This window comes from Vipera ursinii (assembly GCF_947247035.1).
Source record: "Vipera ursinii genome assembly, chromosome: 4".
Taxonomy (NCBI): Eukaryota; Metazoa; Chordata; class Lepidosauria; order Squamata; family Viperidae; genus Vipera; species Vipera ursinii.
In genome coordinates this window covers 19243523-19260408 of record NC_139514.1, presented here as the reverse complement: position 1 = coordinate 19260408, position 16886 = coordinate 19243523, and the positions used below count along the sequence as shown (strand labels likewise).

The 16886-nt window shown below is 38.4% G+C and overlaps 1 protein-coding gene across 4 annotated transcripts in view; it reads left to right on the top strand.

Annotated features, from left to right (window-relative positions):
- RDX (radixin) overlaps positions 1-16886 on the top strand; it is a 43982-nt gene that overhangs the window by 5000 nt on the left and 22096 nt on the right. For 3 of the 4 annotated variants that reach the window (XM_083362257.1, XM_083362255.1, XM_083362258.1), the window contains exons 2-4: positions 2938-2995; positions 11115-11198; positions 12740-12835. In XM_083362257.1, coding sequence (XP_083218383.1) covers positions 2984-2995; positions 11115-11198; positions 12740-12835 — 192 coding nt within the window. In that variant the 5' untranslated portion in view covers positions 2938-2983. The remainder of the gene's footprint in view (positions 1-2937; positions 2996-11114; positions 11199-12739; positions 12836-16886) is intronic. The other variant, XM_083362256.1, reaches the window with a different exon arrangement.

Below are 16886 nucleotides of genomic sequence, written 5' to 3'. Positions count from 1 at the left end.
TTTCAACCTGTTAAAAAATTGTCAATTAATCCCCTCCCCCTCTTCCAGACACATTGTAGAGATATGGTCCAAAATTTTAACCAGTTTTAGTCTCCCAAGAAGGCCTATATTCTTGTCCTACGTTTAGGAATGCGTGTTTAGAATCTCAGTGAATTACTTTTTAAAAACCATTATCCTAGCTACTGATTCACATTTTTAAAGTACTGTAAAAACTGGATGAAACAGATTATTTTGCACAAGGTTTTTTCTTTAAAAATGTGATAGTAAATGTAACATTAATAGCATTTTGTGGTGTCTGAGAGAATGACATACTAATTTCAGTTTTATATGGTTTGTGATGATGTTGGAAAATGTGTGTCATTTTAACATCTAAAAGATTGGTGTGGGTGTTTTGGAATTTGAAACCCTCAGTCTTGTTTATAATTGACACTTAGGAATCCAGAACATTTCTCTAATTATGGCTTATAAGATAATAATTTCAAGGAGAGTAGGATCTTAGGAATAAAATATAATGATTAACACATGCTGGAAAATGTGCTATTTGATTACATGAAGATCCACATCTGGGGTTTGGCAATATATATTTAAAAGTATCCTAATGTTTTCAGTAAACTTCATGTGCAAGATAAAAGCAAAGATGATCACATTATCCTTTTTCATATATATAAATGCTTTACAGATATTATTTTTAAGAATAATGAATATCAACTAGAAGTTTATGCCATCCAAGTTGTTAAGTATATGAAATAGCTGATCAACAAGTAGCATAACGTATTTTTGACAAAAAATCACTACAGTGTACTAGGTTTGAAAGTGGCAGTCAAATAATTTTTTTGATTACAGATTAAGAATGTTTTAGAGGATCTTCCCATGGCTCTTTAGAAATTGGTTGGTTGGGGAGCAGTAAGCAGTAATTCAGCTAAAAACTTGCAAGAAAATACAGTTAGTCCTCGACTTACAACCATATTTGAGTCCAAAATTTATGTTGCTAAGCGAGACAATATTTAAGTGAGTTTTGCCCCATTTTACAAACTTTTCTTGCCACAGTTGTTAAGTGAATCGCTGCAGTTGTTAAGCTAGTAATACAGTTGTTAAGTGAATCTGGCTTCCCTATTGACTTTGTTTGTCGGAAGGTTTCAAAAGGGGATCGCATGACCCCAGGACCCAGCAACTGTCATAAATATGAATCAGTTGCCAAGTGTCTGAATTTTGACCATGTAGCCATGCAGATGCTGCAATGGTTGTAAGAGTGAAAAACAGTCAGTCACAAGTCACTTTTTCAGTTTTAACTTTGAACAATATTAAATGAACTGTTGTAAGTTGAGGACTACCTGTAGAAAGATCCACATCACACAAAGTTGGTGGGAGAACCATCTTGAGGAGACTGCATAAATGAAAGATGGTTAAGAATTGCATTAAATAAATAAAATTAAACCACAGTGCAGCCAAATTAACTTGTAATGTCGGGAGAGATACTGTAATTCACAAATCCCCTGTAAAACGGGGAGCATTGTGTTGTATTAGGAGAATAATACAATATTATAATACAATGCAAGTTTAAAGCATGTCTCATGCACAGCTCTGCATCTTTCGATAATACAGAAATTGATTTTTGCAGAGTAACTACGACTTTAATGGCAAACAGTATAATTATATTTTTGTTATAGTTGCTTAATTTATTAAAGCTGCTTTATGACAACAGATACAGCAAATTGGTTGGAGTATAAAGAAGGGGAAAGTTGGAAATTAAATATTTACCTATATTTTTAAGCATTTATTAATATAAACAATATAGGGGAGATTTTGTCCACTAATTTATATTTTTTAAATCATTTTTTAAAAAAATATACTCTACTTGTTACTATTTAATAATGTCATATTGAGCAATAATTGTATAACTTCAGTAATTTTATTTTTTTGAAACATTTTTTTAAACAAAAGGATTATAAGAAGACTAAAAAAAATAAAATGAGCGCAGAGGGGTGTTGATAAACTTTTTAAAAGAGAAAATGTTTATAATATAATCACTGTATATGCTATATACTAAATAAAGTTCTAACTGTAAAAAAATTAAAAGCTATTAGTTACCTTTCTAATGCTTAAATTGACACATTATAAATGAATATATACACTAAATAAAAATGTTCAACCAATTGGGATAGAAAATAATTTTCACAAAAGTAAAAAGTATATTCTTCTATTTCTAAAGCTGTGCTTTCCATGTGGACTTCAATTCTTAAATTAATTTGATCAAATGACAAATCTTATGTTTACATGTAAATTATGGCAAACTTTTAAATTATTTTATTATAAAGATATATCGTATATTCTTTCATTCATTTTTCATTCATTATTTAATTCTAATTTATGCGATTTCCTTACCACTAGTAGGTTTGGAGGATTGATAACAGTATAATAAGCTTGCTACTCTTAGCAGAAATTAACATACATGAAGAGATAAAATTATAATAGGTTCTTAACAAGTTAGTGTGTACAACGTAGCAGGCCTTAGATTTACTTCAGTTCTATGTGTTCTAAATAAATTCTAAGCTGATTTATGTTTAAAATATCTTGGAATTTTTTGATGGCTGCTGTTTTTAGTATTTGTTAGGACCTCTTCAGATTCAGTTGAATCTTAATATTTTTCCACTAATCTTGCCCTAGCAATTAACTGTGGAGCAAAAATATATGATCAAAATGCAATTGTAAGGTCCAACTTTTTATCATTAAGATTTTTAATTCAAAAAGTACTACATTTTGAGATCTGTCATACTGCTTTACAGTTTATTCTTCCATTAAAACATAGGAACTAGATGAAGAATAGTATACTGTACATGTATATTCTTTTACTCAGGTAAATTATTGTAGTTTGGAAAATTACTGTATGAATATTTCACAATAGATTAATATAAACTATATGTAATTATTTTGTCTTAGCAGAAGAAAAGAGAAGAGTAAGTAAGAAAAAGAGAAGAAAAGGAAAATGCCGAAACCAGTAAGTAACCCAGATGGAACTTTAATAGTCTTTGATAGACTTTTAGTTCTTACGATCCCTAAGTTATCCCTAAGGATTGCTAAGGAATAGAGTTTACAAAGTGAAGGACTATCTACCTGTTTCAGTACACCCAAAGTATCTAATCTTCCCTTGATCCCAAATAATAGTGGTAAATCAGTTAAAATAAAACAGAAGAGCGTTTTCCTGTGGGTTCAGTGCTGTTTCCTTTCTCTCTCCCTCCTCTAAAAAAGCTATTTCTGTGATGGAATGTTCACCTCCTGGAGAGACAATAGAGGGAGTTTGGCAGCAAAGAGCTTTCCCAGGAAGAAGGCAGTATATTCTAAAGAAAAGCACAAATTAAGAGGCTGCAGTTCCGAACTGGATGTGTGTGCGTGGGGTGGTGGTGGTGTTTAAGAGGTTCAGGATAGCCACACGCTAAAATTTCTTAGGATCTATTTATTAGGGTAGAGAATTGCAGATTTAGTTTGGCAAGATTCTGTCCATTAGGTGTAAGGATTGGACCTGATTAGATTTCACTGTGTCACCTTTGGACTTGGACCTGACAAATTTCTGAATATTTGGGGGATTTTTCTGAAAGCATTTAATACAGGTAGTTCTCGATTAATGATGGCTCTGCTTAGCAACTGTTCAAATTTGCAACGGAGCTGAAAAAGTAGCTTTGTTATAGTCTTCAAACCTATGACTGTCCCAGCATTCCTGCAGTCACATAATTGTCATTTGTGTGCTTTGCAGCCAAAAGCTTTGCTTTTATGACTGTAACAGTGTCCTGCAGTCACTTGATCACCATTTGCAAGCTTCACAATTAGATTCTGACAATCAAAGTCAGTTGAGAAGTTGGCAGTAAGTTGTTAGTTGTGATCCAGTGATGTCACACACTTAACAATTATGGGTGATTTGCTTAATGACTATAAGGAACTGAGATAAATCTGGCGTAATCATTGATGCTATGTTGCTTAACAACAGTTGACAGTCCCATTTGTGGTTGGTAAGTAAGTGAGCTCTACCTATAGTGTTTCTATGTGTGGGGGAAGCAGTAGTGGGCAGAGTTGAGACCTTGCCTTCCTCAGGTAGTGATTTTGGAGTATGAAACTGGTTTTACAATCCCTAGCAGTCTTCAACAAGAATAAAAATACGGATTCTTGTTTGGAAAACTGATTGATTTATGAAATACGTTGAGATTTTTCTATGGAAAGGGAATTAAATTTTCCTCAGATGAATTTCAGTTTTCTTTATGTTTTAAAACTTAATGAAAAATAGAATTCTAACTTTCACATTCTTAGGATGATTTTTCCCCCCTCTGTTACACTGATTGTGGTAGAATCTTGAGCTTAGTTATTGGGAGGAGTGAAAAGATTTCTGTCTCTAGGTGAGTAGCAATAAATATTTCTGGTTGCTTGCAGCTTAATTTTGCCGCAGTAAAGCAACTACTACATATACACTGCAAAGTTTTAGGGAGGATCTCCTTTCAGCCACTTCCTTCCCATCAGCAACTCAGCCTTTTTACTTTTCCCCTCAGCAAAACCTCAGATTCTATCACATACTTTGGTTTCTATTTTTTTTGTTACTTGTATTTAGCCTTCAACATATTATATCTGTTTTGAAGAACTAATCGCTGGGATCTTGAATTATTCAGTTATCTGTGGCTTCATTTTCTGTATTACTTAAAAAGTTGAACACTGTTGCTTAGATATATAATTCAATTTAGAAGTGAAGTTTTGTGACAGGAAAAATACGGTCCTGTTTTGTTTATCCTTATATACAAATACTGTACAAAAATAATAAGCTAGAATATAGACTTGGTACTAAGTAACATCATATATTTTGCTGATAAAATCTAATACTTATGCAAGGCTCTATAATGCAGAATTTTGTTTTTTGTTTTAAAAAATTATATGTCAGAGCAAGATTTTTAGCATTTTAAGAAGGCATTAAGAATTTGCATCTTTCATGAGCATGAAGTATATGCAGCTGCATATTTGTCTCATTACAGCCTGCATAGAGTGTATGGTTTGCTGATTCAGAGGGCTAATTTTCATCTTCAGTATAATTTAACATTATATCATTGTCTTTGTCATTAGTCATTATGTTATACAAATAGTCCTTGACTTAAAACTACAAGGACTAAGTTGTTGCAATCGTTAAGTCAAGGCACCATGGCTCAGTATTTTTTTACTGGTTTTTATGGCAGTTATTAAGCGAATCACATGGATGTAAGTCTGAATTCACTCTCCCAGATTGGCATTTTTTGCCAGAAATCAGCAAAAAATGTCACAACTTGTAGTTGCAGGATGCTGCAACTGGTCACAAATGTGAGCTGGTTGCAAAGTGCCTGAAATGTCACGTGCAGGGTTGTCATGACATTTTACGATATGCAGAAGTGCTAAAGCATGTGAGGCTGTCCTAGGTTTAAATCATTGTTAAATAACTAGTGATAATTCAAGGATTATCTGTGATGCATTCTTAGGCATTCTTTGGCCTGCATCAGTGCATTAATACATAGACATTATTGAAAAATCAATATAGAGTTTAATCTTATGAAAAACTCAAAACTGTATTGTCATTTCTCTCTTGATCTATATTTGTAACTTCTTTGGAGACTATAGACAAAGTCATGGATCCTGTAATAAATTTAACAAACCTTATGGAAGAAAAATTTCTCGTGCTGTCTTTCTCACTCCCATAAACAACTATTGTCTTGGAATGTATCCTTGGAGGTTGAAATATCCTTCTGAATACTATACAGTATGGAAATCATGTACAAGAGCTACTGACACATAGAATTTGATTGTTTTGGAGAAATTATTTTTCCTCAGCAACTTCTCTTGTATTGCTCATGGACACCTTAGTGTATTTCAAGGTGTGCCACAGTCCCTTGAGGTAGCAGGTGGGAAAATTTCTACAGATTTCCATAAGTTACATTGAGATTCAAGGCAATGAGTGTTTTGTATTGACATGCAAGAGAGGTGGAATGATTCAACTATTAATTATATTATTTCTAAACTTAGTTGTTAGAATGTTATCTTAATTATTGTTCAGAGGCTCTTGCACTCTTATTTAAATAACAAATTATAGCAATGCATACAGAAATATAGGAACTGCGACCACTGGAACAAAACAATTTGGAAAATATATACATACATACATATAAGAAAACCATTAAGTTACGTAAATTGTAGCTCAAATTTTCAATGAAGCTCTATCTTGCAGTGGATTGATTTTTCATGGACTAATTAGGATTGGTAAAGTTAACATAGATGGTGATTTCAATTATATTTGGCATTTATAGAGTTAAGATTTGTTACTATTCTAGTTTTTATAAGAGGATTTGTCACAAGGTAGCTGACAAATACAGCATGCTACAGTTCTGAGTGCAAATGTCAGTCATTAGGAAGAGAATTATTCTGAAAGTAGAATACTCCAACTGAAGGGTTTTTCCATTCAGTATTGTTGTTGTTAGTTGTGAAGTTGTGTCCAACCCATCGTGAGCCCATTGACAACGTTCCTCCAGGCCTTCCTGTCCTCTACCATCTTCTGGAGTCCATTTAGGCTCACACCTATTGCTTCAATGACTCCATCCAGCCACCTCATTCTCTGTCGTCCCCTTCTTCTCTTGCCCTCAATCTTTCCCAGCATTAGGCTCTTCTCCAGTGAGTCCTTCCTTCTCATAAGGTGGCCAAAATATTGTGAGTTTCAACTTCAGGATCTGGCCTTCTAAAGAGCAGTCAGGGTTGATCTCCTCTAGGACTGACCGGTTTCATCGCCTTGCAGTCCAAGGGACTCGCAGGAGTCTTCTCCAGCACCAGAGTTCAGAGGCTTTAATTCTTTGGTGCTTAGCCTTTTTTATGGTCCAACTTTCACAGCCATACATTGCAACTGGGAAGACCATAGCCTTGACTATACACACTTTTGATGTCTCAGCTTTTATTGTGCTGTCTAGATTTGCCATGGCTTTCCTCCCGAGGAGCAAGCGTCTTTTAATTTCTTGGCTGCAGTCCCCATCTGCAGTGATCTTGGAGCCCAGCCAAATAGAATCTGTCACTACCTCCATTTCTTCCCCATCTATTTGCCAGGAATTGAGAGGACCGAATGCCATGATCTTGGTTTTCTTAATGTTAAGTTTCAACCCAACTTTTGCACTCTCCTTCTTCACTCGGAACAAGAGGCTCTTTAGTTCCTTTTCACTTTCTGCCATTAGAGTGGTATCTGCATATCTTAGGTTGTTGATATTTCTCCCGGCAATCTTAATTCCAACTTTTGATTCATCTAGCCCTGCCTTTCTCATGATGTGCTCTGCATATAAGTTAAACAGGCAGGGTGACAGTATACAGCCTTGCCGGACTCCTTTTCCAATTTTGAACCAGTCAGTGGTTCCGTGTCCAGTTCTCACAGTTGCTTCTTGACGTGCATATAGGTTTCTCAAGAGACAAATAAGATGGTCTGGTACTCCCATCTCTTTAAGAACTTGCCACAGTTTGTTGTGATCCACACAATCAAATGCTTTAGCATAGTCAATGAAGCAGAAGTAGATGTTTTTCTGGAACTCCCTAGCTTTCTCCATGATTCAGCGTATGTTGGCAATTTGATCTCTAGTTCCTCTGCCTCTTCGAAATCGTGCCTGTACTTCTGGTAGTTCTCGATCCACATACTGCTAGAGTCTAGCTTGTAGGATTTTAAGCATAACTTTACTAGCGTGAGAAATGAGTGCAATGGTGCGATAGTTTGAACATTCTTTGGCACTGCCTTTCTTTGGAATTGGAATGTAAACTGATCTTTTCCAGTCCTGTGGCCACTGTTGAGTTTTCCAAATTTGCTGGCAAATTGAATGTAACACTTTTACTGCATCATCTTTTAAGATTTTGAATAGCTCAGCTGGAATACTGTCACCTCCACTAGCTTTGTTGTTGCTCAGCTTTCCTAAGGCCCATTTCACTTCACATTCTAGGATGTCTGGCTCGAGGTCAGTGACCACCTCATTGTGGTTATCTGGGATATTAAGCTCGTTCTTGTATAGTTCTTCTGTGTAATTTTGCCACCTCTTCTTAATCTCTTCTGCCTCTGTTAGGTCCCTGCCATTTTGGTCCTTTATCATGTCCATTTTTGCATGAAACGTTCCCTTCATATCTCCAATTTTCTTGAAGAGATCTCTGGTCCTCCCTATTCTATTGGTTTCTTCTGTTTCTTTGCACTGTTCATTTAAGAAGGCATTCTTATCTCTTCTAGCCATTCTCTGGAATTATGCATTCAATTGGGTGTATCTTTCTTTTTCTCCCTTACCTTTCACTTCCCTCCTGTCCTCAGCTATTTGCAAAGCTTCCTCAGACAGCTATTTTGCTTTCTTGCATTTCTTTTTCTTTGGGATGGTTTTAGTTGCTACTTCTTATACAATGTTGCAAACCTCTGTCCATAGTTGTTCAGGCACTCTGTCTATCAGATCTAATTCCTTAAATCTGTTTGTCACCTCTACTGTATATTTGTCAGGGATATGATTTAGTTCATACCTGAGTTGCCTAGTGTTTTTCCTTACTTTCTTCAGTTTAAGCCTAAATTTTGCAACGAGAAGCTCATGGTCTGAGCCACAGTCAGCTCCTGGTCTTGTTTTTACTGACTGTATTGAGCTTCTCCATCTTTGGCTGCAGAGCATATAGTCAATCTGATTTCTGTGTTGACCGTCTGGTGATGTCCATGTGTAGAGCCGTCTCTTGGGTTGTTGGAAAAGAGTGTGCTATGACCATCGTATTCTCTTGACAAAATTCTGTGCCCTGCTTCATTTTGTACTCCAAGGCCAAACTTTCCTGTTATTCTGGTTATCTTTTGGCTTCCTACTTTAGCATTCCAATCCCCTATGATGATAAGGACATCATTTTTGGGTGTTAGTTCTATAAGGTGCTGTAGGGCTTCATAGAACCGGTCAATTTCATCCTCTTCAGCACCGGTGGTTGGGGCATAGACCTGGACTACTGTGATATTGATTCGAACTGAGATCATTCTGTCATTTTGGGGATTGTTTCCCAGTATTGCTTTTCCTACTCTTTTATTGACTATGAAGGGTACTCCATTTCTTCTGAGGGATTCTTGCCCGCAATAGTATACCTGATGGTCATCTGAATTAAATTCACCCATTCCTGTCCATTTTACTTCGTTGATTTCTAAGATGTCAATGTTCAATCTTGTCATCTCTTGTTTGTCCATGTCCAGCTTGCCTTGATTCATGGATCTTACATTCCAGGTTCCTATGGGAAAAAAATCTTTACAGCATCGGACTTTCCTTTCACCACCAGATACATCCACAGCTGAGCGTCCTTTCGGCTTTGGCCCAGTCGCTTCATTCTTTCTGGCGCTACTAGTACTAGCCCTCTGCTCTTCCCCAGTAGCATATTGGACGCCTTCCAACCTGAGGGGCTCATCTTCCAGCGTCATATCGTTTTGCCTTTTGGTACTGTCCATAGGGTTTTCATGGCAAAGATACTGGAGTGGTTTGCCATTTCCTTCTCCAGTGGATCACGTTTTGTCAGAACTCTCTGCTGTGACCTGTCCATCTTGGGTGGCCCTGCACAGCATAGCTCATAGCTTCATTGAATTACACAAGCCCCTTCACCACGACAAGGCAGTAATCCATGAAGGGGTGATTATTAATTATTAATGTTCAGCTGTTTACTTACTGAATTTATTCAAAAAGATGGTTTTTCTCTTTGCCCTCATCCCTCCTGGTAAGGGGAAGGTTGACTTATAAGATGACTTATAAAATGAAAGGAAGGGAGGGAGGGAGGGAGGGAGGGATGCATGCAAATACTGCTGCTTGTGGATGCAAAGGGGAAAGTAATGATAGTAGACTGACTGAATAAAGCAACAATCTTGAACACAATTGTGTGGGACTAAGAGCCATGGACTGTGCTATGGAATAAACTGCATCCTTTTCCTTGTGCAAGCAGCTCAACTGAAAGCCATATACCAACATATACCCTTTTTGTAACCTGAAAAGTACCCCAAGGATTCCCCCCCATAGTTTCTGTCACATCTTAACATTATGTGTGCTGAGATAAATAGACATGACAAGATCCTATACACACTTTGCTGGTAGTAAGAGTCATTGAGCATAGTAGGAGGTGTGTGTGTGTGTGTGTGTGTGTGTGTGTGTGTGTATATGTGTATATATATATGTATACTGCTCAAAAAATAAAGGGGCCACAGGATAAGACATCCTACTATTAAATACAGTACATTGTGTTGTTTAAGTGTTCCCTTTATTTTTTTGAGCAGTATATATCTCTGTGTGTGTGTGTGTGTGTGTGTATAAGGGATGTGGTGGCTCAGTGGGTTGGGATGCTGAGCTTGTCGATCAGAACGTTGGCAGTTTGGCGGGTCGAATCCCGAGTGCCGCGTAACAGAGTGAGCACCTGTTACTCGTCCCAGCTTCTGCCAACCTAGCAGTTCGAAAGCACGTAAAAATGCAAGTAGAAAAATAGGGACCACTACGGTGGGAAGGTAACAGCGTTCCGTGTGCCTTTGGCTTCTAGTCATGCCAGCCAAATGACCATGGAGACGTCCTCGGACAAGCGCTGGCTCTTCGGCTTTGAAACAGAGATGAGCACTGGCCCCTAGAGTTAGAAACGACTAGCACGCATGTGCTGGGGAACCTTTACCTTTTATCTTATGTAGATGTAGATATAGATATATGATTTAATTAATTAGGTAAAATTTGTGTGTGTGTTATATATGTACACACTTGGGCATATCTCCAGGACTGGTTTCAGTGGGCACTGGCAATCATAATTGAGAAAGCAAGACTTGCATATTTATAACCCTTTTCTTATGTCTAAATACACTTCTTTTGGGGAAAGGTTATCTTAAATTCAGTGACATGTTTTCAATAAATATAATGTTTGTGTGTTTAATCATTGCCCAAAAATTTTAGTTGTAATGAATAGAAATATTAATATGTAAGAAAAAAATTTCTGATTTTTAATATTCTTTAGTTTTTTTATTTAGTCATAGCAAATTTGTGAGAAGCTGACCATATCAATATCATTTGGGATTATATTAATGTTTAAATTAATGTGTAAAATGTTGTATTTATATTACGTATTATTGTTCTGTGCAGATTAACGTAAGGGTTACCACTATGGATGCAGAACTAGAGTTTGCCATTCAACCGAACACAACAGGGAAACAGCTTTTTGATCAGGTATAAATGTTGAGTTTATGTATGTCTTCATCTTTTATTAACATTTTACATTTTGTATAAATGATAGCATAGTATGTTTTTTGCAAAAAATAATCTATTAACCTATCTAGAATTGATAGCCTGATTTGTGAAGAATTATAGAATATAATATAATTTAGGGATGTGGTGGCTCAAGGGACGCGATGGCTCGGTTAGGATGCTGAGCTTGTCGATCAGAAGGTCGGCAGTTTGGCTGGTCGAATCCCGAGTGCCGCGTAACAGAGTGAGCGCCTGTTACTCGTCCCAGCTTCTGCCAACCTAGCAGTTCGAAAGCACATAAAAATGCAAGTAGAAACATAGGGACCACTACGGTGGGAAGGTAACAGCGTTCCGTGCACCTTTGGCGTCTAGTCATGCCAGCCACATGACCACAGAGACGTCCTCGGACAAGCACTGGCTCTTCGGCTTTGAAACAGAGATGAGCACCGGCCCCTAGAGTCGGAAACGACTAGCACGCATGTGCGGGTGATCCTTTACCTTTTATAGAATATAGTGTTTACATTCTAAAAAAATAAAATAAAAAAATCCATACATCTGTGATGAGCTAAGCAATATTTTTAAACTTCTTCTCATAGGGGAAAAAGATAGCATTGGTGCAAAGTTAAGTTGTTTAGAATTTAGATAGTCCTATTTAGCATTAGAATTCTATTGCAAAACATGATGACAAAGATAGAAACATTTAATCTGTAGTTTTACTTGTATTCATTCAAAAAAGGGCTACATCCACTATAACTGTGTAAAGTTCCCCATAAAAAAGGAAGCTGTCCAAAGAATAACTTCATTCTGTTTCATATTCTGGGAAGTTTATCAGAATAGTTATGCCAGAAATAGAAACAATATGCCTAGAATGTTAAAGGCTTAGAAATAATAGCAAGAGGAAGATTCTATTCTTGTCTTTTTGTGGGTTATTTGTAGATGTGTGATTTGTCACTTTGGGAAGCATGAACTGATTTTTGATTTGCTCCATAAAAATGTGCTAGGTGTATGTGGGGTGTGTGTGAGAGAGAGATTAGCATCTGTTTCAATTAAATCATCTTACCAGTGACCACGTGCACAAAATTAGCCTGCAGTACATTATATAAACCTCTGTTTTAGCTTCTAACAGGACACGCTTAAATTCTGATAACGCAATAAAATAGTTGTCCTATTTCATAAAATTATGCCGTATGAGGATTTTCTATAGCAAATATGGAGTGTATTTAAACAAAGTCATGAATGATGTTATTTAATGAAAACGGCTTGCCATTTTTTTCAGTAACAACTGCATTGCTCTGTGACTTCCTGGCCATCTTTATTTCAGTAGTCTCTTCTTTTTAATTGTAGTTTAAAATGTTTCAAAGTTCTTTCTTGATAGGCTGATACAGATTGCTGTTTTTCTTGAGGAAATATTTATTTATTGCATTTGCATATCACTAAATGAAGGAAGGACTTCTAATAGCTAATGGCAGCAGTAAAACATCCATGGCAAGACCATTTTTTGATACTGATATTTTCTTTTTTAGGTAGTAAAAACAGTTGGCCTACGAGAAGTCTGGTTTTTTGGATTGCAATATGTGGACAGCAAAGGGTACACAACTTGGTTGAAATTAAACAAAAAGGTAATTATTTTACTTTAAAAATTAAAAATATTTTTTTCTATGTTTGATGTAGCAAAAGTATCATTGGTAGAATAGATACATTCTGAAGATTGGGTTGTAAGTCAAGCTAATGTTGATACTAGATGGGTGCCTAATGAATGAAGAAAAGAGTAAACTAAAATATATTTCTAGAGTATGTGTAAATCCATTTCTAAGATTATTTTCTATTACATGTCAATCTAGTTTTATAAAAAATAAATTTGAATCATATCTAAATGGTATGTTTCTCAAAGGCTGTTCTCAGTTCTTTGATACCATGTAATATGGAATGTCACTGAAAGCAGATCATAAAACAGGTATATTCCTCCTGTTAGATTTTGTTTTTTATTCTTTCCCCCACTCCCAACTAATGATGGCAGGATTTAATATATACCTGATAAATACTCAGCATCTAAGGAGAGCTAAAGTTTCAGTAAGTATGGATAAGTAAAATTGTTGGATTCATCTCTGTGTTAGAACATAAAGAGAATTATTTTTATTTCCATATAAGGCAAGCATTCCAATTGACTAAACTTATTAGTTTCATATTTCTTTGTGGATGAGGCACTGAGAGAGAGGCAAGAGAAGATTATTATACTTGCATCCCATGGATCATAAATCATTCCTCCTAGTAGTAAAGGAAGCTGATAAGTGTTGATCATATTGTGGCACAATGAGTCTACTGAGAAACAAGAGGATTGTATTGATACGCTCCAGGGTACTAAAAATAACAGAACTATAAAAAGGATGTAAGGGGGAAAAAGTAAGGATGTACTGCTAAATTGAGAGCATGATTGTCTGGATTATAAAAACTAAAACATAATTAAATATTTAAATTAGCAGTTTGCTGCATCTGCCAAAAAAGCCAACACAGTTCTAGGCTGCATTCTTGCAGAAGGATAGAATCAAGATCCTGTAAAGTATTAATGCCAGTTTGTAATGCCTTGGTAAGGCCACACATGGAATACTGCATCCAGTTTTGGTCACCATGATGTAAAAAAGATGTTGAGACTCTAGAAAGAGTGCAGAGAAGAGCAGCAAAGATGATTAAAGGACTGGAGGCTAAAACACAAGGAATGGTTGCTGGAATTGGGTATGTCTAGTTTAATGAAGAGAAGGACATGGGGGGGACATGATAGCAGTGGTCCACTATCTCAGGGGTTGCCACAAAGAAGAGAGAGTCAAGCTATTCTTCAAACCACCTGAAGGCGGGACAAGAAGCAATGGATGGAAACTAATCAAGGAGAGAAGCAACCTATAACTAAGGAGAAGTTTCCTGACAGAATAATTAACCAGTGGAGCAACCTGCCTCCAGAAGTTGTGAATGCTCCAACACTGGAGCATTTTAAAGAAGAGATTGGATAATCATTTGTCTGAATAAGGTATAGGATATAGGGTTTCCTGTCTGAGCAGGGGGTTGGACTAGGAGACCTCCAAGGTCCCTTCCAATTCTGTTATTCTGTTCTGTTCTGTTCTAATCAGGGATCGAACATTTTCTAGAACACTGAACAAGAAAATAATATGCCATAACATTTTTGCAGCATTATTTACTCTTCCTAATGTAGTCTTAATTGGGCAATATTAATTACAGGTAGTCCTCAATTTATAACCATAATTGAGCCCAAAGTTTCTGTTGCTAAGTGAGACAGTTAAGTGAGTTCTGCCCCATTTTACGACCTTTCTTGCCCCAGTTGTTAAGTGAATCACTTCAGTTATTAAGTTAGTAATATGATTGTTAAGTGAATCTGGTTTCCCCGTTGACTTTGTTTGTCAGAAGGTCACAAAAAATGATCACATGATCCTGGGACAATGCAACCATCATAAATATAAGCCAGTTGCCAAGCATCCTAATTTTGATCACATGATCACGGGGATGCTGCAGCAGTTATAAGTGTGAAAAATGGTCATAAGTCACTTTCTTCAGTGTTGTCACTAAACAAATGATTATAAGTTGAGAACTACCTGTATAACCTTTTTGGCGAAGGTTGTTGAGAGTGTGGTGGCGCATCAGCTTCCTCTCTTCCTGGAGGAAACTGATTATCTGGACCCGTACCAATCGGGTTTCAGGCCCGGACACAGCACGGAGACGGCATTGGTCGCACTGGTGAATGATCTCTGGCGGGCTCGGGACAGGGGTCTCTGTCCTAGTCCGATTAGATCTCTCAGCGGCTTTTGATACCATCGACCATGGTATCCTACTGCGGCGTCTCAGGGGGTTGGGAGTGGGAGGCACTGTTTTACGGTGGTTCTCCTATCTCCTGGGCCGTTCGCAGTCGGTGTTGACGGGAGGGCAGAGATCCACCCCGAGGCCTCTTGTTTGTGGAGTTCCTCAGGAGTCGGTTCTCTCGCCCCTCCTGTTCAACATCTACATGAAGCCGCTGGGTGAGATCATTCGTGGTTTCAGGGTGGGGTATCATCAGTACACTGATGATACCCAACTTTTTCTTTCCACCCCGAACCAACCCAGTGATGCCCTCACCGTGATGTCCCGTTGCTTGGAGGCGGTCCGGGTCTGGATGGGGAGAAACAGGCTTCGTTTCAATCCTGCCAAGACTGAGTGGCTGTGCATATCGGCATCTCGGGTTAACCAGACCATTCCATCTTTAACGATGGGGGGTGAGGTGTTACCCCCCGTTGATAGGGCTCGCAACTTGGGCATCCTCCTTGACTCCCGGCTCAATTTTGAAGACCATATAGGAGCCGTGACCAGGGGGGCTTTTGCCCAGGTTCGCCTGGTGCGCCAGTTGCGACCCTACCTGGACCTGTTCTGAACCAGCCCTCTTCTGGCCTTGTAAAGGCAAACCCCTATTTAGGAAGAAGAGACTGGAGAGCTTCCAAGGCTAAAAGGCATCTGCCAAGATTTAATTACGCAGTTAACAAAAACACAAGAGCTTGTCTTCTCAAGCGGAAAAGTTGCTTTCAGCAACCAGCCCCTCCCCAAACACTCCTTTTATAGAGAGCTCAGGGCGTGGTCTCCCTGTGCCTCCTCCCGAGGAGTCCCATAGCCTTTCTTTGTTTGTTCCTGCTCGACTGCCTCCTGCGTCGGGCGTCCTTGAACAGGGCCAGCTGTGGGTCATCATCCTCCGCACTCTCGGGCTCACGCAGCTGAGAAGAGGTCCCCGGCTGAGGACTCTGCAAAGCCTCCAAACCATCATCAGCCGGTTCGTCTCCCTCCTCCCCCTCATCTGAGTCCTCCAATACATCGGACCCGGCTGTCGGACCCACAGGCTGGCCCTGAGTCACAACAGGACCGAGATGCCCTACACACAGTCACTCATGCGCTCGTGACCTCCCGTTTAGACTACTTCAACGCTCTCTACATGGGGCTGCCCTTGAGGACCACTCGGAGGCTTCAGCTGGTGCAGAATGCAGCCACACGAGTTGTGATGGGGGTTTCCTGATACTCCCATGTAACCCCTCTACTCTGCGAGCTGCATTGGCTTCCGGTTGCCCTCTGGGTGAGATTCAAGGTGCTGGTAATGACCTATAAAGCCCTAAATGGCTTGGGTCTGGGATATCTGAGGGAACACCTGCTGCCAGCATCAAGTTCCCTTCGTCCAGTGCGCTCCCACAGGGAGGGTCTTCTCAGGGTGCCGCCGGTAAAAGATTGCCGGCGGGTAACACCCAGGGGGAGGGCCTTCTCAGTGGGTGCGCCTGCCCTCTGGAACCAGCTGCCCGTGGAGCTGAGGACTGCCCCCGACCTCCGTTCATTCCGCCGGGACCTGAAGACCTGGCTCTTCGAGCTCTCTTGCCCAGGCTGAGAATTTTAATTTTAATTTTAATTGGGGGCTTTTACTTTTTCAGGGATTGTTGTAATTTTTTTCATCGTTTTTAACTTTTGTATTTCTTGTTTTAATTACCCTGTAAACCGCCCTGAGTCCTTCGGGAAAGGGCAGTATACAAATCTAAATAAATAAATAAATAAATATTTGTTGTTTGTCAATATTTTACTTTAGCAGTTTTAAAAATCTTTTTGTTGCAGTTCTTGCTAAACTTCTCAGTGCTATATAACATATCAATTAAGTTCATTTTC